General features: G+C 48.8%; 1 protein-coding gene across 1 annotated transcript in view; it reads right to left on the bottom strand.

The window, feature by feature from the left end:
* The window catches only part of LOC135914792 (decapping and exoribonuclease protein-like), a 295029-nt gene that overhangs the window by 191700 nt on the left and 76491 nt on the right, over positions 1 to 26838 (bottom strand). Inside the window, exon 3 of the mRNA XM_070538309.1 lies at positions 1155 to 1389. Within this exon, the coding sequence (XP_070394410.1) occupies positions 1155 to 1372 (218 nt within the window). The 5' untranslated portion in view covers positions 1373 to 1389. The remainder of the gene's footprint in view (positions 1 to 1154; positions 1390 to 26838) is intronic.

Here is a 26838-nt window from a genome sequence, read left to right as displayed (position 1 = left end):
CCCATAACAACTCCCTGTAGTGTCTACGTTGTCGTAGGCTCCCTTAATATCTAGAAATTGTATCCATAATGGTCTATTCCGAGCTACTGAACTCTCCGTGCACTGAATTAGAACAAAGATACTATCTTCGAAGCGTCTGCCTGGTATGAGCCCATTCATTGGTTCCCCCCGTACATCATTTGTTTCTGGCCATTTCGACAGTTCTAATTTTATGGCTTGCATTGCCATTTTATATAGCACCGAGTTTACTGTAACTGACCTTATTGGGTGGTGTGTTAAGCTTCGAAAGGAAAGGCGCGACGTCCTCTCCCACCCCCGGCTAGAAGGAGAATGCTTGCTCCATTTGCAGCCCAATTTGTTACATTTTACAGCGGAGTTTATATGGCTAGGGTACCATTGAATTTTCGTGTCCGCACACAAAAGCCATCATGGATGGCTCATAGCCCCGTAAGCACTCGCAACCCTGTAAGCAAGCAAAAAATGCAATGGCTGATAGCCCCGTGAGGCAAAGGCTAGAAGCACTCATCAGAGTGCAGCGAACACTGCGTACATTTTTTGGAATCACGCATACAAGATGCGTTGTCAGTGATTCCGATGTGGATGTGTCGGGACTGAAAGAGGAGTGGTGTACGCGCATCGTGTTGGAGACATTTACTTTGCGGTGCTACAACGATCCGGCCCAACTGACGTGCATCGATTTGACGTTATCAAAGAATGTGTTTGCAGCAGCGAGTACGCCGATCGTGTATATCATAGCGACCACAAAGCGATTGTGACCGCCGTTACTGAGTGACAATGAGTGATGCAATAAAGACTTTACCACAAGTTTTCTTACCCCGATGTAGGGCGATGGGGCCTTCGTAGGGCGATGCGGCATTCATTTCTTTTTTTTATTACGTGCTAAAACCACAATCTGATTATTAGGCACGTCGTAGTAGAGAACTCGGGAATAATTTCTGACCACTTGGGGTTCTTTAACTTGCATCCAATGCATGGCACACGGGCGTTGTTCTTTTTTTTTGTATTTCGCTCCCATCGAAACGCAGCCGCCGCGGTCGCGACCTCGTTCACAGCAGCGCCACGCTATAGACCACGGAGGGTGCAGCCCAATTCAGCTGGCTAGAAACGCAGCGTTGGCCGCTCCTTTAGCTCACCTCTCAAAGCGGGCAACGTCGGCGAATCCCGCGTCCAGGTCCCAGTTGAGGTTGCTCGTTCTTGGCGGCATGCAGAGGTACTTTCCGTGCACGTTTCCGGAGGCGTACGAGCCCCCAGCGCCAACGAGCGAGTAGATGCCCACTTCTTGGGGCTCAGAGTATTGCGGCGCTGGGCCGCGGTACATCGCGGACGGCAGCACCGGCATCGCGGACGTCATGCTCGATCGGAGGGAAACTGCACAAAGGCCGGCGACCACGGTTGGGAAGGAGCACTTGTTAGGTGCCGATTAAGTAGGAATGTTGATCATGTACGAATGTGCATGGTTTAATTAAGGGCAAGTTATGCCGAAACAACGCCACGACAGTATATACTGCGTAAGACATGCATATTAGATTACGGCAATGACTATAATGATGTTTTTGTGATAACCTACGAAGTAATGAAGTGTTTAAATTGCAGTGGCGACAGCTTGCGTGCACTACTAATGGCCCGCCGCGGCGCTCGAACGCAAGGATTTGGGGCCACGCCTGACGTGGTGTCGCAGCAACAACCTCAGATGGGAGGCTGTGCTGCGAATAGCTGGGGGTGAATAATCTGCAGTGTGCCAACATCGTTCAGAAATCGGGAAAACGACTCCTTGTTAAGTAGCGGCTCAGATCTATGGAAGGATGCAGGGTGAAGCGGCATGCGATGTTTGTATCCACGTGAAAATTGCTGCTTTCGATCACTGTCTGCTTCCCTGCATTCTAGCGACACAGGGCTAACAGTGAGGTTCTCACTCGTAAGTTACCTAGTCACTTCAAGGCTGCCAGATTCGAGGCCCTCGGGTATTACCCGCGCCATTAGGTAGGAGACGGGTTTATTAGCTACGTGCAGACTCTCCTCCTAATTTAACGTGGTGGTGGTGATAAACTTTATTGAAAGGGGGAAGGGTAAAGGGGGACGTGTCTGGGTTTGGGCTCAAGTAAGACTCTGGGCCTGCTTGGCCTTTTCTGCCCAGTCCACCAGTTCAAGCTGTCGGTCGACGTCCCCGGAACTGAGCCGGGCTGTCCAGTCAGTCTCGCTGCTGACGGAGGGATGAGAGAACGGGAGCGAGGTGCATTCCCACATTACGTGTGTGAGTGTTCCTGTTTCTGAACAGAGCCTGCATTGGTCGCTTTCCTTGCCCCCTGTGATTTTGTTAATGTACTTTGGTTGTGTGTATGAGTTTGTCTGAAATCGCCGAAACGCGACCACTTGCGTTTTGTCGAGTTGCTTGGCCGGTGGTGGGAGCGCGCGACGCGTCAAGCGATACCGATGGGCTATTTCATAATAAGCCTCGCAGAGTTCCTCGTGTCTGTCCTCCTCATTCACGCCGTCTGCATCCGCGGACGTGGCTCGGCGCGCGAGATCTCGAGCCAAACTGTGAGCCGGCGCGTTGCCAGGCACAGCGGCGTGAGCAGGGGTCCACACGAGGGTTTTCAAGCCGCTCAGGGGGCGTCGTGTGAGGACATGGTACGCCTGTTCGGAAATTCGACCATGGACGAAATTGCCGATGGTCTGGTTGCTGTCGCTGATGACGGTATTCGCTTCCGCATGCATGGCCATGGCAATCGCGGTTTCCTCCGATTCCGCCACTCGGCCAGCCGTGATTGTTGTATGTTCTATCAATCCTCCGTTGTGATCCGCTACCGATGAGGTCGCCGCGAGGGTGTCTGGCTGCGTCTGTGTAGATCACTCCATCTTGCTAGCCGTAGCGCCACCAAATGGCTTCACAACTTAACGTGTTACGCTACGCCATTGGCCAAAAATAAAACGATATTCCACACCTGCCCGCCATGGCTCTGAGTGGCGCTGGCGAACACTCACAGGGCTAACTCTCGTTCGCATAAATACTTAAGGTAGTGGACGGATTGATCCCCCTCCCCCACCCCTCGTCACCATATCACAATTTTTACTCTAGCGCAAGCGTAATGCAGAGGTTGTGGATTCATCTGACCTCCGCGACTAGCTACCTTTTGGTCTACTTTCATTTGAATTTTCCTCATTATTTTCTGCATTTCAATTTGGACAACAGCAAATTACCCCTGTGCCTTCCTTCATTGCCTCGTCGTTGTATATTGTCGCGATTACCAAAAATTGAACCCCTCTGTTTTTTTTTGTCGTTCACACACACACACACACACACACACACACACATATATATATATATATATATATATATATATATATATATATATATATATATATATATATATATATATGTGTGTGTGTGTGTGTGTGTATGTGTATATATATATATATATATATATATATATATATGTGTGTGTGTGTGTATGTGTATGAGTGTGTGTGTGTGTGTGTGTGTGTGTGTGTGTGTGTGTGTGTGTGTGTGTGTGTGTGTGTGTGTGTGTTATTACGATATGCTCAAGCGATGCTCACGAAACGCGCCGCCGCGACAACGACGACGAAGTTGGTCGGTGCGCTTGGCGCGAGCGAGTGTCAGCCTGGCTGCCTGGCTCCAGTGTAAATAGCCTGTAAATAGTCTCTTCTGTCTGTGTCTTTCCACACGCGGTAGCCCGAGAGCTCGCTAACCGGGCGCCATTGGAAGAGCTGCCCAACCCAGACGACGCACCGACAGAACCAATGAACTACACTGAAACTCTACAATATTACAGAGACACCAGGAGACACTACCCTCCACCACATAATTCCCTTAATCGAGAAGATGCCGTTGCGTGGCGACAGCTTCAAACTAATTCATTTCCCTGCCTCTTTTATCTTCACCTCTTCCACCCCACACACTATCCCTCATACTGTCCCTATTGTGGAGCAAAGCCCACTGTATATCATTGCACCTGGGAGTGCCCACGCCCTCCGGGCTACTCCCCTATTCCTTCCCCTTCCTCCTGGGAGACTGCGCTGACCAGCTCAGACCCGCAAGAGCAGCGACGGCTGATCCGGCGGGCACGCGGAGTGGCGCGAGCCAATGGGGCTCTGAACTAAGGGTTCCACCCTGCGAGGAAGTCGCCCAAACTGATGATAAATAAATGTTTTCTCTCTCTCTCTCTCTCTTCCACACGCAACATTCTGGTGGAGGTCAGCGATCCCCGTCCTCACCACGGAACTCAGAAGTGGTCGGCACACCGAGCTTGTCACCATGCCTCCCGGTGACGCGCCCACCTCTGCAACGGCTTCGGCTTGTCCCGCTGCTCCAATCGTCACGTTCGTCCCACATCGCGACCCGGGTGTGTTCTCTGGCCTGGAGGGCCAGGATGTTGACGAGTGGATCAAACTCTATAAACACGCCAGTGCTAATAACAGGTGGGACCCAACGATTATGCTCGCCAATGTGAAGTGAAGTGAAGTGAAGTGAAGTTTATTTCCAACACCAAGTCGGAGGTTCTTGGGCGAAAAGATGTCGCAGACACCTTGAGAGTGCCCAAGGACCCATTAAACAGCAGCAGACAGAATGCAAAAATAATCATCTGAAACGCTGTACAAAAACATAGGCATGAAATATAATACACGCAACTCAACACTTTTAGTGCACAACATAATTGCATAATGCAGATGTCACAAAATCCTTATAAGCACTTGTGCAAAGGCAAAAAATAATTTTATACATCAAAATGAAATATATACCAAATAGCAAAATAAAGATGTTGTTCGAATGATTCTTACACGTTTAAAAGCATATTTCGCACATGTTTCTTAAATTTATATTCTGGTAGTTCGAATTTGGTACAAGTTAAGAATTTGTTCAGTATTGCTGGTAACTGGTATTGAAGAAGACATTCTCCGTAGCTTGTACGGGAAAAAGGAACTGGTAAGGGTTGATTACGGAGAGAGTATCGGGGGGAGCTATCAAATGAATGCTCATAAAGCTTATTCTTTTTTGTATAAAGTAGTAGTTTATATGTATAAAGATCACTTGCTCTAGTAATATCGTGCTTTATGAATAGCTGATGAGTACGCAGTTCGCGAGGGTGCCCATAAAAATTTTCAAATATTCTGAGAACCTTCTTCTGCAACACTTCGAGTCTGTTTAGGTTTTGAACAGTCGTTTTTGCCCATACTAGCGCGCAGTAAGACAAGCGAGAGTAGAAATGGCCGTAATATATAGCTTTCTTTAGCCATAATGGAACTAGGTTTGATAACCTGTACAGACAGCCTACAGTTTTGCCCAATTCAGAAGCAAGCCTGGACACATGGGTATTCCACGACATGTTTTCCTCGAACCAAACACCAAGAAATTTTTGCTTGCGAACGCACTCTAATGTTGTGCCTTGAAATGAAAATTTCAGATTAATACATGGTTTGTTCGTAGGCCTAAAAATAACGTATTTTGTTTTACGTGCGTTTAATGCAAGTTTGTTTTCATTTAGCCACACTTCCAAATGCCTTAAATAATTTGTTACAGTAACTTGGAGACTTTTCATTGAATCAGCACTAAAAAAGACATTCGTATCATCAGCATACATAACTAGTTTTTCTGTGTAAGGGATATTACATATATCATTAATATAAACTATGAATAGTAAGGTCCTAAGATCGAACCTTGTGGGACGCCTTGCTTAAGTTCAATTTCTGCTGACGTTAAGCTTCCGACTTTAACATATTGTTTTCTGGCAAGTAAGTAGTTTTTAATAAGTTGAAGAGCAACACCGCGTATTCCGTAGTCGAATAATTTTTGTTCTAGGATATCATGTTTTATACTATCAAAAGCCTTTTTCAGATCAAGAAACAATCCAACTGTATACAGCCTGTTTTCAAAATTGTTTAGTATCTCTTCTTTTACGTTTAATAGGGCTAATTCAGTGGACTTTCCTTTCTGGAATCCGTACTGAGCATTGTTTATTATGTTATACTTACTAAGAAAGTTCCTTAGTCTGCAATTTATGGCAGATTCAAACACCTTCGATAGAACGGGCAAAACAGAGATTGGCCTGTAATTCGAAATGTCATTTAGAGCACCGCCTTTATGCACAGGGCATACACGCGCAAGCTTAAGATCGGAAGGGAAAACTCCAGAAACGAACATACAATTAATGATATGAGCCAGGGGCTCCGAGATGAGATCCGCAACATACTTCAAGGGCGCCGCACTTAATTCATCAGAACCTGTTGCGACATTGCTACGTAGTATATTTATCGAGCTTAATACCTCAAACGGTGTCACTGGGGCTAAACTAATTGTGTTAGGCTGTCTTACTCTGCGGCAGATTCTTTCCCGCGTACTCTGTTCAGAAGGCGGCAAATAATCGCCGGAGTGGGCAAAATATTCATTCAAGGCCATAATAGCCGCGTCCTCGCTCATGTCTTGGGAGAAGGCTTTGACGCTGAAGCGCGTTTTGTTTTCCATAAATTGTCCCAGATTATTAACTGCATTCCATAGTTTGCGAGGATCATTATAAATCTTGGCGAATAGGCATTCATAGTATATCTTCTTAGCTTTCCTTATGTCGGCATTTAGTTTATTGCGACACGTTTTGAATTCTTTTAGAGCGGCTAGGTCACGTGTTTGAACAAACTTATGATACATTTTGTTTTTTATTTTGATTCTTTTGTGAAGGCTCGTGTTGATCCATGGCTTTCGGATTTTCTTTTTGTTTAATGTATGCGATACGATGGGAAAATTGCTATCGTAACATGCTTTGAGATAGCGAAAGAAAACGCTATATGCGCGATCCGAATCCTGTTCTGTGTATACAAAAGACCAGTTCGTAAGCGCTAGTTCCGAGCGAAATTTCTCAAGTGTGAGCTGATTTATGACTCGATACGTTGTTTTATCGGTGTAGTTAGGTTTGTTAGGTGCAGCAGAGAAAAGAGCGAAGACTGGTAAGTGGTCACTGAGATCGAGTGAAAATAGGCCTGAAGCAATCTTATTTGTTGGCGCGTTTGTTATGCAAACGTCCAGCAGTGTGGCACTATGATGAGTGATTCGGCTGGGCAGTCTAATGGTGTTCGAGCAATGATATGTGCTCAGAATAGTTTCAACCTGCACGGTGGCTGCGTCATCGCTTATCATGTTGACATTTATGTCACCCATCAGAAAAAAAGGCACGTGCAATAAGTTTAACTTACATATAAGGCTTTCAAAGGTATCAAGAAATTCAGACTTTCTGCTCGTGGGTGGCCGATACACTGCAGTAACTGCAATATTTGGTAATCGTATTGTAATACATTCAAGGCTAGTGGTCACGAACGTTAGCTCATCAATGACATCATGCGTAAGACAATCTTTCACATCTTTTCACATCTTTTCTTTCACATCTTCGTCATCTTTTATCTCGGCGGCACCCCACGCGTGTGGCACCAAACGCATGACGACGAGATAAATAGTCGGGACAATTTCAAAGAGAAGCTACGGGAACTGTTCGGCGACCCCATTGGGCGCAAGGCTGCCGCGAGAAAGGCTCTTGCGTGTCGTGTACAGTCATCTACGGAGCCGTACGTTTCCTACATCCTCGACGTCTTAGCTCTATGCCGCAAAGCTGACGATGCTATGTCCGAAGCCGATAAAGTGTCACATATTCTAAAAGGCATCGCCGACGACGCTTTCAATTTGCTTGTTTTCGGCAACGTCTCGACTATCGACGCCATCATCAAAGAATGCCGTCGCCTTGAACAAGCTAAGAGCTGCCGAATCACACATCACATCACGCGGCTACCCAATACTGCTGCTACGTCGACATGTGAGGGTCGACCGCGTCAGACCACCCCCTGCGACGACGTCACCCGTATTGTTCGCCGTATACTCGAGGCCACCTGTTCGCCAGCTTTCTCCAGGACGCCCCCCGATCCACCAGCAACTACCATTGCGATGATCCAGGCCGTGATCCGACCGGAATTTCAGAACATGGGTCTGAACTCTGTGTGTTCCACGTCTCAACCCAGCGTTTCCCAGTTCTCTAGCGGCCCTCCTCGTCCTCGGCAGTCCTTTTCCGCCACATCTCGCCGCAACCCGTCCGATTGGCGTACCCCTGATGACCGGCCGATCTGCTTCCACTGCTGTCGCATCGGCCACGTCGCTCGTCACTGCCGCGACCGATGGCCACCAACTCCTCGGACATACACCGCCGCTTATTCCCGCACCTTTGGACCTTCCGTTCCCTATACCAGCCGCCATGAATCCACTGCCGCTGATGCTCTTGCTCCGAACCTTCGGTACAGCCGCTCGCCCTCACCTCGACGCCATCAGTCTCGTTCGCCCCAACCCCATCGCTTCTCTTCACCGCCTATCGCCTCCCGGATCCAGCCCGAAAACTAGGCACTGCAGCTTCTGGAGGTGAAGCTGCATTATCGACCCTGCCCTCAAATCCTCTGCTCACGTTACCCACGAACCGAAACCTTCTTGACGTTGACGTTGACGGCTATCCTGTCACGGCACTTATCGATACAGGAGCACATCTTTCAATTATGAGTGCTGCCTTCCGACGACGACTCAAAAAGCTCCTCACTCCAGCGTCGGCCCGCGTCGTACGCGTTGCGGATGGTGGTACTGTGCCTATCATCGGCATGTGTACGGCACGCGTCAGCATCGCCGGCCGCCACACACCTGTCCTCTTCACCGTAATTGCTCATTGCCCCCACGACCTCATTCTCGGCCTCGATTTTCTCTCCGCTCATTCTGCTCTTATTGACTGCTCTTCCAGTACCCTTCGCCTTGAGTTGCCGATTCTCGCAGAACCTTCTGACACACCCCACTGCGGCCTACACCCCACCGGCTTTATTCGCATGCCGCCAAAATCAATAGTCTATATTGAGCTCTTGTCTTCCACACCAGTCCATGATGGCGAGTACCTCGTCACTCCTCTGCCCGACATTCCACTACAGCATGACGTTACCGTGCCTCACAGTATACTTACTATTACTGCGAACCGCACTTTAATACCTATCTTTAACTTTGGATTGGCAAAGCAAATTCTACCGCAAGGTATTTGCCTTGCCAACGTTGATTGTCTCGGCGACCATCACGTGGCAATTCTATCGACTGATGCTTCTTGCGAGCTTAGCAGGCCCATCGTGCCAGCCTCGGCCGCCGATCCCAAGATACAGAAAATGGTTGCGACGGACCTGTCTTCTGCGCAGGCTGAAGACTTTTACCAAGTATTATTGTCCTACAGAGATATTTTCGACTTCGACGATCGCCCTTTAGGCCAGACGCTCGTGGTCAAGCATCGCATTCTTACTGGCGATGCTACTCCTATTCACCGACGACCGTATCGAGTTTCTGCGTCGGAACGCCGAATAATTCAAAGTGAAGTCAACAAAATGCTAGACAAAAACATCATTGAACCTTCTTCGAGTCCCTGGGCGTCACCTGTAGTGTTGGTTAAGAAGAAAAATGGCATGTGGCGCTTCTGTGTAGACTACCGCCATCTGAACAACATTACTAAGAAGGACGTCTACCCGCTCCCACGTATAGATGACGCCCTTGACTGCCTCCACGATTCCAGATAATTCTCTTCTATTGATCTTCGTTCTGGATACTCGCAGGTTGCTGTTGACGATATAGACAGAGAAAAAACCGCGTTCATCACACCTGATGGCCTATATCAATCTAAAGTAATGCCGTTTGGTTTATGCGACGCCCCTGCCACCTTCGAGCGTATGATGGACTCCTTGCTCCAAGGTTTCAAATGGTCCACATGCCTCTGCTACCTCGACGACGTCATCGTCTTCTCGCCAACGTTCGACACTCACCTTGAACGTCTCACAACTATACTTGATGTATTTCGAAAGGCGAAGCTGCAACTTAACTTGTCCAAATGTCGTTTTGGCCACCGGCAAATTACTCTTCTGGGCCATCTCGTTGATGCTAAGACATTCTTCTGCACCTGCCTGTGCAAGGTAAATTTGTTCAATAACTTAAGCGCAGTTGGCTGTATAGTTATTGCTTTCAGGCGACTGTACTTGCGCGTGACCGCCAAACTTTACCTGCCCAGTTCACGCGCTCTCTTTGCTTGCAGCTTTTGAAAACGATGAAGTTAGTACATAGTTCCGAGTGACCTGTTCGGTCCGTACGACCCGCTCTGCTTCGCGCTATTGAAAATCACCCAGTACCTTTCTTTTAAGTAAGCTATTCGGTGCGCGCGGCCCGCTCTGCTTTGCGCTATTGTTTCCAGTAAACTGTTCGGTTCGCGCGGCTCGCACTGCTTCGCGCTATTAAAAATCACGTAGTGCCTACCCTACAAGTAAGATATTAAGTTCGCGCGGCTCGCTCTGCTTAGAGCTATTGAAAACATCGCAGTACGAACTTTCCAGCAAGTTGTTCGGCTCGCTTGCTTAGCGCTATCTCAAACAACGCAGTCTCCTGTGTGACTGTCCCCGTTACAATGTGTCAAGAAAAGGGCTCGCAATATCTTCTCTATAGACCTAGGGCTCATTTAAAACACGCTTATGTAGCCTATTGCATCGCTTTTCCTCACCGACCTTCTCTGGACGCTCGCTTTCCGAAAACAAGATCGTGCAGCTTATGGAGGCGAAGTTTCAATGTCATCATACCCTGCAAATCCACTGTTGACGCTTCCCACTCACCATCGCTTCATAGAAGTAAAGTCGACAATGTTCCTGTAACCGCCTTCATCGATACTGGTGCACACCTATCTATTATGAGCGCCCCTTTATGCCACCGCCTGCAGAAGATTATGAAGCCGTCTACGACGGATAATCCGTGTTGCCGATGGTGGTGCCGTTCAAGTGATAGGGATGCGCACTGCCCGTGTCAGCATTGCCGGTCGTCACACTGTTGTTCTTTTTGCCGTCCTTGCTCGCGGCACACATGACCTTCTACTTGACCTTGAGTTTCTTTCGGCACACTCGGCCTAAATGATTGTTATTTTCATACACTCTGCCTAGATCTTCCTATTCTACCAGGTGCCTATGACACACCCGTCAGCCACTTCAGCCCCACTGCTATTGTTCGTTTGCCCCATCGAGCTGTCACGTACATCTGTTCGTCACCGACTGCCCCGTTACTGACGGCGACTATTTCATCACTCCGATTACTGATTTACGACTGACGTATAATGTTACTGTGCCACATACTTTCGCCATAATAGCAGATATCCTCTCATAGCAGATTCCTCTCTTTCCTAAATATTGGCCTGACCCCTCAAGTACTGCCCCACAAGATGTCGTCTGCCCAGCTCACCGCTAATAACAGAGAATGACGTGAAGGTCTCGCCATAACTGCTCCTGATGAAGCTGAGGTTTCCCGGTCACCACGTTCTGACGAAACCATTTTCCGAACAATGATCGGATCAGACCGTTCGCCTGACCAGACCGACGCTGTCTGCCGGGTTTTTGGCGTCATACAATGAAATTTCGGACATGCAGGATCGACCCCTGTGCCGGACTAAGATGGTCACCCACCATATAAACACTGGAGACTCTTTGCCCCTTCACCGTCGGCCTTACCGTGTGTCCGCATCAGAGCGCGAAGTGATTCAGAAAGAAGTGGCCAAAATGCTTGCGAAAAACATTATCGAACCATTTTATAGTCCTTGGGCCTCCGCTGTCGTCTTAGTAAAGAAGACGGCTTCTGGCGATTCTGCATTGACTACCGGCACCTTAACAAAATCATCAAGAAGGACGTGTACCCTCTTCCACGTATTGACGACACCCTCGACTGCCTCCATGGTGCCACCTTCTTTTCATCTCTGGACCTTCGCGCAGGCTACTGTCAAAGTGCTGTAGACGACATGGATCGCCTTCGTGACCCTTGACGGCCTTTACCAATTCAAGGTCATGCCTGTCGGTCTCTGCAACGCACCAGCTATTTTTCAGGGAATGATGGACACACTGCCTCAAGAATTTAAATGGTCGACGTGTTTGTGTTACCTAGAAGATGTGATAATCTTCTCACCCACTTTCACAACACAGCTTCATCAGCTTTCGACCATTCTAGCAATATTCTTACGAGCTGGCCTTCAGGTATATTTCTCGAAGTGCCACTTCGCTCTTCGTCAAATTACTGTGCTGGGCCACCTTGTTGACGCTTCCGGTGTCCGACCAGGCCCAGCTAGAACACGCGCTGTCAGGAACTTCCCCGTTCCACGCTCTGTTTGTAGTGTCGTGGGGCTGTGCTCCTACTTTCGCCGTATCGTGAAAAACCTTGCAGCACTCGCACGTCCACTCACTGTCCTTCTCAAAGAAGATGCCCGTTTTCTTGGGGTAATCGTTAAGTTGACGCCTTCTCTCAGCTAATCGCCGCTCTAACAACTCCACCTATTGCACATTTTTACCCAGCTGCTCCCACCCAAGTGCGCAGGGACGCTAGTGGTAACGGCGTCGGCGCAGTTTTGGCCCAAAAATAATGAGGCGTTGATCGTGTTATTGCGTACGCCAGTCGTCTACTTTCAAAATCCGAACGCAACTACTTCGTTACAGAACGGGAATGCCTTGCCCTTATTTGTCTGGGTGGTTTCGAAATTCCGTCATTACTTGTATGGCCGACCTTTACTTCTTGTCACTGACCATCACGCTCCCTGTTGGATTTCTTCACTGAAGAACATTACTGGACGACTACGTCGTTGGGTGCTGCGCCTTCAGTATTCGTGCTCAGTTGCCTACAAGCCTGACCGCCTCCATCTTGACGCGGACTGCTTCTCCGTCTACCCTGTACCATACATCGAACCTAGCTCCTGCATCATGTCTATGTTTCTCCAGATTGGTGACAAACAACATCGCGATACTCCCTTACGATCGCTCACTGACCGTCTCAAATCTACATTTAACGACGCGTCACTGTGCATGTTCGTCCTCTTCAATGGCACATTTTACCGTCGTAACGTCCCGCCAGGTGAGCTGCTTCTTGTCGTACCTAAACACCAGCGTTCCACGGTTCTGCCTGAGATTCACGACGAACGAATTGCTTGTTACCTTGGCGTATCGCGGACGTACGACCGTGTCCGGCGCGGCTTCTTTTGGCGCGGTCTCGCCCGGTCTGTCCGACGTTGCGTGGCCTCCAGCGACAAATGCCGACGTTGGAGACGACGTGTCGAAAATCCCTGCTGGACTGCTTCAACCTTTCTCGACTTAACCATTCCACCGTGTTAATTTGGTCATTTTTGGTCCTTTTCCTTAGTCAAAATCCGGCAGCAAGTAGGTCGCCATTGCTATAGATTATGCGACCATATATGCGATTACTCGAGCGCTCCCCACAAGCGCTGCTACTGACGCTGCCAATTTTTTACTAGACGATCTTATTCTACACCATGGCGTCCCTCGTCAATTGCTCACAGATCGAGGCCGCGTATTCTTCTCCCGTGTAATCGACGATCTTTTGCGCTCCTCCTCAACGCTGCACAAGTTCACCAAATTCTACCATCCCCAAACAAATGGCCTCACCGAGCGCCTAAATAGCACCCTCACAGACACGCTCTCAATGCATGATTCATCTGACCAGTCTGACGTGGACTTGCGCTGCCTTACGTGACCTTCGCCTACAACTCGTCGCGCAATGACAGCGCCGGTCGTATACCCTTCTATATGATGTTCAGCCGGGAACCAACGTTACCACTGGACACCCTAAGATTGATGAATGGGTGAATGTTATGAGCATCCCCTTTGAAACAGGACGGTGCGTTGCGCCACCAAGATCTTTCTATTACACTGCCTAATGTCATACCTAGGGTAAAAAAAGCAAAGAAAAAACGCCCAATGAATTCCCATCACCAAACTTTCTGACCTCCTATTGTAAACTTTGTTTTCGTACGTCTGCGCTTTTTGTGGTCTCCATACATTTCTTCCACCAATCTTCCAATCATCTCTACTAATTTCTACTTCGGACATGTTTACCTTCCCCCTGCTCAGGCAGAACCTAAGCGCTTCAAGGAGTCCAGTGGTGCCCAAACCGACGGCTGGGCAGATATCTTCACATTCTGATAAAACATGCTCAATCATTTCCTTACCTTTACCGCAGTAAGCACATGCTTCATCGTCCTTCTTACATCCCGCTTTATGGGTGCGTGTTCTAAGGCATCCTGATCTCGCTTCAAAAAGTAATGAGGTTCTCGTTGAGATATCATAAATTGTTTCTGCCCTGATTTCCTTTTTTCCTCTTAAATAGTTACTCATGGCAGGTTTATTTTCCATTGCCGCCACCCATGAGAATATTTCAGCCTATCTGACTTTACGCTTGACGTTCTTTGTCGCTGTGTTGCTCACCCTACAGGCCTCATACTTGCTGGTAAGCTTCCTAGTTCTTTTTCTCCACTTTGAATCAATGGTTTTCCTGTACAGATATCTCAACACTCTCTCAGCCCATTTGCTTTCTTCCATATTCCTGTCGCTCTTGCTAATCCATTTTACTGTGACCTCCCCTCACTTCAAAATTTGTCCAGCCCATATCACTCACCACAGCCTCATTTGTAGTCTCCCAGTGAGCGCCCAAAGCAAGGCGTCCCACTGACCTTTGGTTGCCACCGAGTCCTGATTGTACACCTGATTTCAAGCAAAGAACCGCAATTCCACAAGTAAGTCCGGGAACCATTACACCTTTCCACATGCTCCGGCGTACCTCGTACCTATTGTATCCCCATAGCGCTCTGTGCTTCATTATGGCTGCGTTTCTCTTCCCCTTTACTGTTATGGTTTTTTCCTGTGTTTCCGTATATCTATTGCCTACGTTTACCCATACACCAAGGTATTAATATTCTGTTACCCGAGGTATTTCTTGGCCCTGTATCTCCACTGTCTGTTCACTATTTTCATTGAATACCATAACACCTGATTTTCTAACACTAAATTTCAAACCTAAATTGTTGCCTTCCTGTCTACAGATATTAGCCAGACATTGCAAATCACTTTGCTTGTTCGCTAGCAACACAATGTAGTCCACATAAAATAAACCTGGAAGCTGCTCCTCTTCTACTGTACCCGCCTGTTTGTATGAAAGATTAAATCCGATATTACTGCCCTCTTGCGCCCTCTCCATCCTCACCATGTACATCATAAACAGAAGTGGGCATAAAGGGCATCCCTGCCTCAGTCCCTTGTTGATATGAACTTCCTCCTCGCTCCTGAGCCCTTCTCATTCAACGCAAACGGCATTTCCTAGGTATATATCTCTCAAAAGCGGTAGACAATCGTCACCTAAGGCTTCCTCTTCAAGAATATCCCACAAAATGTTGCGGTCTACGTTGTCATAGGCTACTGTAATGTCTAAAAAGGCCACATATAAAGGTCTGCTTTCTACTTCTTATATTTCAATGCACTGAGTAAGAACAAATAAGTTATCGTCTAAACGCCTACATATTCTGAAGGCAGTGGCGTAGCCAGAAATTTTGTTCGGGGGGGGGGCTACGCCACTGGCCCCATATATATATATATAAATATATATATATATATATATATATATATATATATATATATATATATATATATATATATATATATATATATATATATATATATATATATAGACGGGGCCAGTGGCGTAGCCAGAACTTTTGTTCGAGGAAGCTTTAGCTCGGGTGCTCCTATTTAAATACATGTAGGAGAGGAATTCGTTTTTCCCTGCAACCACTTCACCAAATTTGAGGAGGTTTGTTGCATTTAAAAAAAAAGTTTAATTCTAGTGACTACTCGTTTCGAATTTTTCATTTAGGTGGTCAATTATTTATTAAAAATTGGCCAAATCAAAACTTTTCAGAAAACGAAACTAAATATAAACGAAATATAAATATATACTCCGTGACTCAACAATGAAAAATGATATCACAATTCTGTGAATTGCACCTAATAGTACATCTACAGCGGACAAAATAGATATGTTACACGTCAATCTCAAAAAAATTTGGTATTGTAGAAATACGGCTTGTGCAGAACCCTTGTACACAACGTAACCAATTCACGTAAGATACAAATTGACATAGCAAACTTGTCCACTTTGACTGTTATAATAGATGCCGTTTACAGAACCACAATGTCTGTTCTTCATGCATAGCTATGAGTTTGTAAACGTCGTGCTTCTATTTTTTCAAACTTTCGAATTTTTCAAAATATTTTAAACAAAATTCAGGCCCTAAATCGAACTTGTGTTTCCAACAGAACTAGGATTTAACTTTCTCTCTTGAATGCAACCAATTTCAATAAAAGCGATTAGCAGGATTATCTAAGAAAAGCGTTTCTGCGTTTTACAAGTATTTGGATAGGCCGCATCGGATTGGGCCCGAGATAATTTGTCAAGGGATAAAATCCATGAATAATAACTGCATTGTCATTGCCAAAGATGCTGCAAACGAATTCTTGAACCCTACGCACAGTCAAAACAATAAAATATGTATTTTTTCATAAAAGAATATACTCGTATGTGCCAAACATTTTGCCCAAAATAACTGATATCAATGCTTCCATATTTTTGTCTATTTATTAAGTAAAGAAAATATCACACGAACTTTAGAACTATATCAGTTCGAAACCAGGAAAGCAGTGCATGCCGCTGATATGAAAAATTAAAAGGCAATGAACTGAACAAGTTGAGCACAAATATGTTAATGAAACTTTGTCATTCAAGAACCGTGCTTACATTCTTGTATATATGCAATGGCCAGTGAAAAATCTCAATGACGCTGTAATTTGTTTCAATGTATTACGTAGGAGCAGCTGTCACCGGTCGTGTATCATGCATGAGTAATTGCACCGAAATTATAGTCGCAACAGAGGGCACGTATAAAAAGCAGGAATTCTGCAAGATATACGAGGGCAAGTCAAATGAATGTGAGCCAACAACGGGGTACATTATTTAAAAGTAGTCTTCATGAGAATTTAGACTTTTGTCCCATTGACTAACGAGTCGCGTGATTTCCGTCTTATAAAACTCCTTGGGTTGCTGCTTCAAAAAGTCTGTATCTGGTTCCCTTGAGCTGTTTTTTCGGTCGCCCCAAAATGTAGAAGTCTGAGCTGTATGGCGGATGCTGCAGCGCTTCCCACTTGAACTTTGCCAGTTTTGTATTAACCACATAAGCGACGTGGGGACAGGCATTGTCGTGGAACAAGATGACCCCATTCGTCAATTTTCCACGTTGTTCGTTCTTGATCGCGACACGCTGCCGTTCTGGCGTTTCACAATATCGGAAACAATTGATAGCATCTCAAGATTTAGCTAATTCTATCAGTAATGGACCCTGACGACCGAAAAAAAGTCAACAACACCTTTCCAGTGGAAATGATGGCCTTTGCGTTCTTTGGGCGTGGTAAATTCGAATGTTTCCACTGTAAGCATTGCCGTCGTGTTTCAGGCTCGTAGTAGTGGCACCAAGGTTCGTCCCCGATCACAATTGCAAACAAGAAGTCGTCATCCTCATTGTGATACCCGATCAGATGAGTCAAGGCAGCGCGAAACTTCTCCGTCTTCTCGCGATGGATCAAAATCTTGGGGATCCATTGCGCACCAAAGAGCCGATAACCGAGAAGCTCATGAATTATGGCGTGAACCGAACCGTGACTGATGTTCAGACCATCTGCCAGTTCATCGATGCTTATCCTCCGTTCTTGTTTCATAAGCTCATGAACCTTTGAAATTGTGTGGGGGGTGATTGCACGATGGTTTTGGCCCGGTCTTGGAATGTCTTTACGACGTCATTTAAACCGTTTGCTCCAACGCTTCCCAGTGGTCAATGAAATGCCGTGTTCAACGTAAACGGCAGCCATACGGCGATTAATTTCTGTTTTGGAAACACCTTTAGCTGTCAAAAACTCCGCGACACCGAGCTGTTCAACTTTTGAAGTGTCCATTATGTGACGCAACCATATTCAACCCAGTGTATGAGAGCATTAAAGAACATTTATCTTCACACCTGCGTGTCACTTTTGTAAATGAGACATGCCGTTCTCCTACGCGCATGCCTCGCAGATAATGAACCGAACCATTATTGCGCGGTTAGGGTAGGCTCACTTTCATTTGACTCGCCCTCGTGCATTAGAAATGCAAAGACACAATGGGATACACAAATGCGAAAATACGGCTTGATAAAGGAGAAAAAAGTGTAACTGGAAACAAAGTTCACTGCATGTATACACAAAACCTCGCAACAAGATATTTAAGTATACGTATAAGTCTCCAATGAATCTATGTATGTAAGAAAAAGTAACTGTATATAATGCGTCAAACAAGGCAAATAAACATGTTGCACAATCATACATTCACAGAATCCTAGATTCCGCCCCATTCCATCCACTCCCCCCTATGTATTGCGCGCGACGGAAGGCGGCGCGCTTGCTCCCCGCTTTTCTCCTTTGCGCACACAAGACTGAGCCACCATCGTCGGCTCAACCATTCCACCTCCCCGCCTACGCTTTCACTCGCACAGACAGCATGCAGCGCGTGGTCACGATTTTATCACCCTTGGACTTTATACGAAACATCAGGGCGCGATGGCAGGAATGCGCCTGGAGTGTCCATATAATTGCTTTCGCAATAATATATTAAACGTATCCGGCAACTGAAGCGTCCCGTCGCCCATTACTTTCCGCAAAAGAAGTATAAAAATCGAACTTTCACCATGCGACAATTCGCTGCGCCGCAACAATGTATTTTTTTCTCTGTGGAGCGGAGGCACCGAAATGAAAAAAAAAAAACGCATAGGAAAGTATGTTGGCCAGCATCGAATGCCTACATCGGGCACCTAATGGGGCTACGGAATTAATACCGAAGAAAACATGAGACGCTTGGCCCTGAGAACCATACGCATACTGCTCAGTATCCTACACCGGCGAAACAAGACTTTCCGGAGAGGTTCTGCTCAAGGAACGCGGTGCAATCCTTCGAGTCCCCACAGTGATAGCGGCGAGCGACCATTCTTTTTTTTTTCTCGTCTGCTAGTCAGAAAGCTTCCAAAACTCTCAGGTGAAAATCCACTCGGCCAGAGCAAACCGAACGACCACCGAAGTGCACCGCGCGGTGGTCGGGGCCATAAGAGAAAAACATATGCGCTCTGGCTCGCTCTGGCAGCCCGCGGTTAGGGGAGCGAGAACAACAAAAAATTGAAGAGGTTTAATGTGTCCTCGGCGAATAAAAGTCAAAGTAGAAAAAATAAATATGAACGTAGTTACTTTGGCTGGCTTTAGTGTCTTGACATGGATGTTCTGGCCTAGGTTAAAAACAATGTTGATATTTTTTATGTGACATGATGGCACAAATGAACCACCCCAACACATCGTCTCATTGGACCTCGCTGCGTGCTTTGTCAACTCGTCTGCTAGTGTGTTGATTTGGCTTGTCTCGTTGTATGTTCCTATGTAAGACTTTAGAAGAGTCAATGGACCTTTGGCGTCAAATGTTTACAACAACATTAAACCCACAAAGTTCCCCAATTCAAAATTTAAAGCACAACTTTGGAAATGTCAATGCACGTTTCACATCAAGAGCTTATGAGATTTATACCCATAAAGTTTCGCAATTGATATCCATGCGCTCCATAGATTCCGTGGCCTCAGTGAGATGCCGCGGCGAGCCTGCTCACCATCAAAGCGCCCTTGAAACTTTGTGCTCGGATGGGACTGCTTGGCGTTATGTGACTGCCGGTGTACGGGCGTTGCCACGAAATCCAGCCAGAGTTCGCAATCTTCGCGGTTAAATGTCTTTTCGAGCGTCAAAAAGGCATTCTAGACAAAATCCAGAGTCATTTCCGGCGCCGGGGATCGCTTTGGTCGGCGGTGCATGGACAGCACAAAAAAATTTCGGGGGGGGGGGGGGGTGCTGAAGCCCCATAAGCCCCCCCCCCCCTGGTTACGCCCCTGTCTGAAGGCATTCTGAAGTTCTCCCAAAATGCCATTATTTTCTGCCCATGCTTGAAGCTTTAATTTGATTGCCTGCATTGGTAGCCTGTATATTACCGATGTAACGGTGAACGGTCTATACGAGTGAATTCTATCTTTCTTCCCCTTACGTTTATAAATTAAATTCATTCTACTTTGTCGCCAACTGTCTCGTATTCGTTTATCTTTTAAAGTTTTTTCCACTGCTTTCACCAGAGCTTCTTTGCTTTTTGGTCCTAGTTCATTAATCAGCCTAACAGGAACCTCGTAGTTAATATCCTTTCCGTTTGTCTTCTGGTAACTTCAACGCTAGTCAAGGAGGGAAGGTGTTGAAGGTCCGAAGTCGGCGCCCCTCGATGAATCGAGTGCACGGTGGCAGCGCGAAGGAAGAGCCGCTGTCCGACGAAGTGACGTTTTATTCAAACGCCGAGGCGTCTGTCCGAGTCCAAGCCCGAAGCACCACTCTTTTTTCCGCACAACCACACATGACTTTTTAAGCCCTCAGTTGCACAAAGGAGTTGCAAACCAGCCAATCACACATGCGAGTTCACATCATTGTAACCAATAGTACAACCACCTTCATGCCGCACACGGCATTGGCGGAAACAGTGGCACTCTTTAGAACACGCCAGGGGATAGGATTTCTCAAAGACACGTGCCACCTCCCTCTCCCCTACGTTGGGCTGCGAGTATCGGCCCCTGATGTCTTCCCTCTTTTCACCTGCAAGCGGCCGCCATGCAAGTTGCCAAGAATGTTTCCGTGAAAACACGGATTGACTGCATATCCGCCGGACAGCAGGCTACCCTGCCAGTACTGAGAAAGCTATCTCCCGTGCAGCTGTGTGCCGGTTCTCTTGAAATCCAAACAGCATAATTGGGACCCGATGGCAATCGCACACAAAAGCATCCATCGGCCGTAGCCGGCTTGGTTTAAAGCTACCGCCATTTTCACGGGCATTCTTAGAAGGCGCACGCGGAAAACATCAAACCGGCTGGGCAACGTCGCGTCGCCCTATTTCCCAGACTGAGACGGTCGACGGGACATTTTGGAAGCCCATGGGCATTACCGGCGGCGGTTACCTCAAGCACCCTCCAACTTTCATCTTCACGCTCGTCTCCCCGAACGCTCCCCTTCAGCTCGGGCTGTCTATCCTTTTGTTCCGAACGAGGGTGCAGATCTAGTGCCTTTTCTACGGTGCAGCTACTAATCCGTTTTCTTTTCACGCGTGAGTGTTGCCTGCGTCCCCTCTAAGCGGAACCCACATGCGTGCCTCATTTCCGGTTATTGGCCGATACAGCAGGTGTGAGCTCGTTCTGCGCTTTGCTGTAGTCGCCTAAACTGGGCCACAAAATAACAGCGAGGTCAAGTCCCTAATCTCAAACTGACTCTCGTCTAGCCCTGTGACTGTGCGCTTAAGAAGTTTGTCTTCGGCTTTCTTCCAAATGAAATTTGTCACCACCAGCTCCTTTTCCACCTGTGTCTCTTTCATGCTCTTCTTTTCTTCAAATACAACCTCGTCATTGCCTTGGAAAGATTCGGCTGTTATTTTTCGGATGTAATTTATTCCCGCTTCTTCTTCCAGTCTGTTTTCATCATCGTCTAGGATATGCTGTTGTATTGTCGTTGACTTCCTGCCTAATAATTTTATTAGAACACGGACCTATAAAGCGAGATCTAAGACGGAAGAAGAAGCATGTGCTTGCTGCGATAAAGCTAGGGAAACTATGGAGCATGTTTTATTAGAATGTGAACACGTCTACCAAGCGGTCGATTTAGGCACCATTGGCCTCCTCGAAGCCGTTGGGTTCAGCGAGAGCAGTGGAAAAGTAAACATGTCCGCAATAGGGATTAGTAAGAGGCGATTGGAGGATTGGTGGAAGTAGAGAAACCATAAAAAAACGGAGACGTACAAACGTATGGTTCGCAATAGGGGATCAGAAAATGTGGTTGTGAGAATTCATAGTGTTTTTTTTTATTTTTTAACCTAGGTAGGACATTAGGCAGTATAATAGCAAGAGCTTGGTGGCGCGACCCAGCGTTCCGTTCCAAACGGGACGCTGGTAATATCCATCCATCCATCGATCCATCCATCCATACATCAGAAGTGCCGGCGTGAGATTTTGTGGCAGATAGACGTGTTTTTCCAGGGCTCCGTGGAGGCGACGAAATCATAACTTTTTTGTGTATGCTTTGAGTTTTCTATTTTTCTTGATTTGCTGTTTTTCTAGCCTTTAAATAAAAATTGGGTCCATTTCTTTGTTTTTTTCTCTTCTTTCGTGTGCGAGAGTGTGTTTAGTGTGTATTTGGTTTTGCAGGATAGTCAGGGCGTCCTTTCGCGCCACGTGCTTGAACACGTGCAATCGTGGGGGACGTTATGTCTTTGTATTTATAGCCTTTAAATAGTAGCATGGAAGCGGCAAGACTAAAAGCTATTAGTGGACTTACTGTGTGTGTACCGGTAATATTGCTTTGGTAGGAAAGTGAGAGCGTGCACGACTCCCCGCCTGGCTGGGCATTCCTGCACGCTCATGCGTTGTACGCTCCACGTTTCTCAATGCCGTGCCAGCGCACTGCATCGCGTATGGATGTACGTGTTATCGCGGGAAGAATAACGTCGTTTCCGTTTTTTAGTTATTTCCGTCCGAGTAGCGGTACCCACTGTGGGGATCGCACGCGCGTCCCGATATCTCCGGAGCGGCCACGCGGTTATCACGCGATAATCACGTGCTCGCTCGCGGAGGGTAGCGGGGAGAGGGCACTTTCGTCGCTCCCGCTGCTCTTCGCGCCTGGCCGTGACGCTGCAGCCAAGGCACCCCGTTCCCTCCTTTCCCTTTCTTGGAACCGGGCAGACTCCTCTCCGCCGCTCGGGAGAAGCGCTATTCCCCCGACGCATCTGGGTCTCACGGCGGAAGAGCTAGCGAACGGCCGCATCTCAAATCAGCCGCTGAGACCGCCGCACGCCGTCCCCCTGTGGCGCCCGGACCTTGGTGTGCGACTCACCGCCCCAGGGCCCGAGCGCGGATCCACTTTTGGGTGAGCTGAACTCTTATCAGCCTCTTTTGTGGTTCCCACATTGTGCGGTTTGTTTCGCCCCAGACGTGCGGAATGCTCCGCCGCTGAGGTTTTGTGTTGTGTTGTGTTGTGTTTGTGTGTGTTGTGGCTGTTGCTGTCTGTTGGAACCATTGTACACCAAGGTGAATAAACACCTTAGGTCGAGACTCACCCTGTCCCCACTGGCCTGAACCCGCCGTGGTCGCAACTCACTGCGAACCGCGGGTTAGGGGTCACAGCTCTGACTGCTAGGGCTGCTGCGAAAGTGCTAGGGAGCGACTGCCGCTCCGCCGGCGCTGTGCGATCCAGAGAAGGGTCAGGTGCGCACGCGCGAGCCTGAGTAATACCCCTATATTTGGCGCCCAACGTGGGGCCAGAGGTGTGACAGGTTGAGTCTGTTTGTGTAAGTGATTGCCACGACACGAACGAACCATGGCAGCATACGGGGCTGATTTCCAGCCGTTGTATACGCTGTCGCAGGTTGCTACCAACAGGCAACAATTCGAAGCGGCGGTAACTGCTACCGCTCAGTCATGCCCTGCGGCGAACACTAGCCCTGGGAATTTGATAAGCTTCGAAGAGGGTAGCGCGACACATGAGGCGCTCTCTCCGGCAGGATGTACCCTTGAAGGCGTGAGGCACATTACGCCGAACCCTTCGCCAGTGTTTGCGGAGAGCATGGAGCCACTGCGGCATACTTGCTCGACGCGTTCTGCTCCTGTGCCAGGCATTACTGGCCAGAGCGAGCCTCGTACCCTTGAAGGCGTGAGGCACATTACGCCGAACCCTTCGCCAGTGTTTGCGGAGAGCATGGAGCCACTGCGGCATACTTGCTCGACGCGTTCTGCTCCTGTGCCAGGCATTACTGGCCAGAGCGAGCCTCGTACCCTTGAAGGCGTGAGGCACATTACGCCGAACCCTTCGCCAGTGTTTGCGGAGAGCATGGAGCCACTGCGGCATACTTGCTCGACGCGTTCTGCTCCTGTGCCAGGCATTACTGGCCAGAGCGAGCCTCGTACCCTTGAAGGCGTGAGGCACATTACGCCGAACCCTTCGCCAGTGTTTGCGGAGAGCATGGAGCCACTGCGGCATACTTGCTCGACGCGTTCTGCTCCTGTGCCAGGCATTACTGGCCAGAGCGAGCCTCAACAGGCGCTGTTGCAGGATGCGATGCGCTTGATTGAGAGGTTGACAGGTGCCGTGCAGGACACTCTGCTGACATCTGCCGCTGCTGCTAGACCGAGAGTGAGGGTGGACTTACCCACCTACAGCGGGTATCATGATTCAGTTAGCGTCAACGAATACCTCGATCGCGTGCTGACTTACCAGCGCGCAACGGGGCTGTCCGATGACGAGATGCTGGAACGCGTCGTACCAGTGTCGTTGACTGATCACGCTGCCCGCTGGTTCCGGCTTCCTGGCTACCGGTCTAGCACGCTGGCCGAGTTCCGAGCGGCATTACGCGAGGAATTCCTGCCCGCAGATTACGAGCGTCGTCTGCGGCGCGAGTTGGAGCTACGTACTCAGCATCCGGACGAATCCTTGCTCGAGTACGTCAGGGCGATGGACGAACTTTATCGTACCGCTGACCCTACCGCTCCGAACTGCGATAAGGTGGAGAGAGTCACACGACAAGCTCATCCCACCTTCGCAGCGTACCTAAGAGGCAGCAAGTTCAGGGATTTGGATGAGCTGGCCTCGGAGGCAAAGCGCATACAGGCGGACATACTCGCCTTGCGCTCATACCGACCTCCACCCCCAGCGTCGAGGGCACTCGAGCCGCGATGCGCGTGGAACGGGGACACTTTTCGCACTCGTTCCGGTGGAGATGGTGTGGTTGCTTTCAGTGACGGACAACTGAGAAACGGTTGGGGCTTATCTGACCGGGCTCTCGATCCGTACACTTATGCCATGCGTGCAGCATGCGCTGCCGATGGCCGAGGTATGCAGAATCGTGGTCGATATGCCGGCTCGATGATGCGAGAGCAGAGCGTGCCTGCAAGGGAGCAGTCGATACAGAGGAATAACGGTCAAACGGCGCGAGGCACTGGACGCCAAGCCCGTCAAAGGCCGGCTCTCCTCTGTTATCGGTGCAACCAGCCGGGGCACTACGCCCGGGATTGCAGACAGCCTGCGAACCGAGAGCACGCGCTTTCGGGAAACGAGCGGGGCCGCCGGTGAGCAATGCTGCATGGCCGGCGGCGGTTACAGCGGTGCGAAGTGAGACACACGAACTCCTTGCCCCGCTGGCTTGTCGTTTTGGATTGCCCAGCGACACGCCAGTCCCGCTCATAGAGGTTACAGTCGCCCGGCGCAGGTTTTTTGCGCTGTTAGACACAGGAGCAAGCGCTTCACTATTTGGCGACGAGGTGTGTGAACATCTCCGTCGGAACGCTATCCGACTGAGAGAGAGTAAAGTGACCTTCCGACTGGCCAGCGGCACGGCACACGCGAGCTGTGCTGCTAGGCTTGTGGTGCGGTGGGAGAAGCGGGTGAGGCGACAGCGCCTAGCTCACCTTCCCGGCCTGTCGGTTCCTATAATTCTTGGTAGAGATTTCCTCGCCAAGACGGGCATTGTTATTGACGTCTGCAACGGAGGATATAGGGAGCGAGCATGTGGCACCCTGAAACCTTTCGTTTCATTTCAAAAAGCGTCAGAGACAACTTCGTTCGATGATGCTTCGCGCGCAGACCGACCAAACGATTGCCCGAAAAGGTCCCTCAGAACGGTTGCGGCCGGGTCGAAATGCCGTCCGGCCAACCGCGCTGAGAAAAGAGGCGCGGAGGGGAACTGCTCCCCTCCCGCAAAGCCCATAACCCCCGCTGCGGTGGCAGACTGTGCCGCAGTGAGGGGCGAACGATACCACCCGCTGCTGGACGACTCAAGCAGTTTGTCGGGGGAAGAAAAGTCTCAGCGCTTCTGACTGAATATGATGCCGTATTCACAGAGCGGCCTGGTTGCACTACGCTATACAGGCACAAAATTGAGACAGGCGACGCCTCTCCGTGGAAGTGTAATCCTCGGCCGGTGAGTTTGGCTAAGAGGAAAGCACTAGACAGCGCTCTGGACGAACTGCTCGATACAGGCGTTGTTGAAAGGTCGGACAGCCCATGGGGTTTTCCTGTGGTGTTGGTTCCTAAAAAGGATGGGACGCCCCGCCTTTGTGTTGACTATCGCCGCCTGAACGGGGTGACACGCAAGGACGCATATCCGCTTCCTAGCATTCCCTCGATCGTATCCAACGTTGGCGGAGCGAAGTACTTCACTACGCTCGATGCAAGCAGAGGATACTTTCAGGTGGAGGTAGATCCCTGTGACCGAGAGAAGACTGCCTTCACTTGTCACAGGGGACTTTTCCAGTTTACCCGTATGCCATTCGGACTTGTCGGTGCGCCTGCGACTTACCAGCGCCTGATGGACCGTGTCTTGGGTGACGCAAGGTGGCACCACGCTCTTGCTTACCTGGACGATGTTGTGGTATACTCGCGTACCTTTGATGGGCACTTACGCCATCTCAGGGACGTGTTGGAGCGTCTGAGGTCTGCGGGGATAACGCTAAACCCGACCAACACCCAGATCGCAGCAACCCGAGTAACGCTACTGGGGTTTAAACTGGATAACGGACGCCTTCTACCGTGTGATGACAAGGTTCAGGCATTATTGAACTACCCGTCACCGGAAGACATAGGCGGACTGAGACGCTTTTTGGGGCTGGCGAATTTCTATCGACAGTTCATCCCAAACTGCGCTGCACTGCAAGCCCCCTTGACAATGCTGTTGAGGAAAGGTGAGCAGTGGAGGTGGGGTCCCGAGCAAGAGGAGGCACTGCGCAACCTCGTAAACGCGCTCGTGGAAACCACCGAGTTAAGGCTACCTGATTTGA

This window comes from Dermacentor albipictus, chromosome 5 (genome assembly GCF_038994185.2).
Source record: "Dermacentor albipictus isolate Rhodes 1998 colony chromosome 5, USDA_Dalb.pri_finalv2, whole genome shotgun sequence".
Lineage (NCBI taxonomy): Eukaryota > Metazoa > Arthropoda > Arachnida > Ixodida > Ixodidae > Dermacentor > Dermacentor albipictus.
The sequence above is the reverse complement of the archived record's forward strand: the minus strand, read 5'-3'. Positions and strand labels throughout refer to the sequence as shown.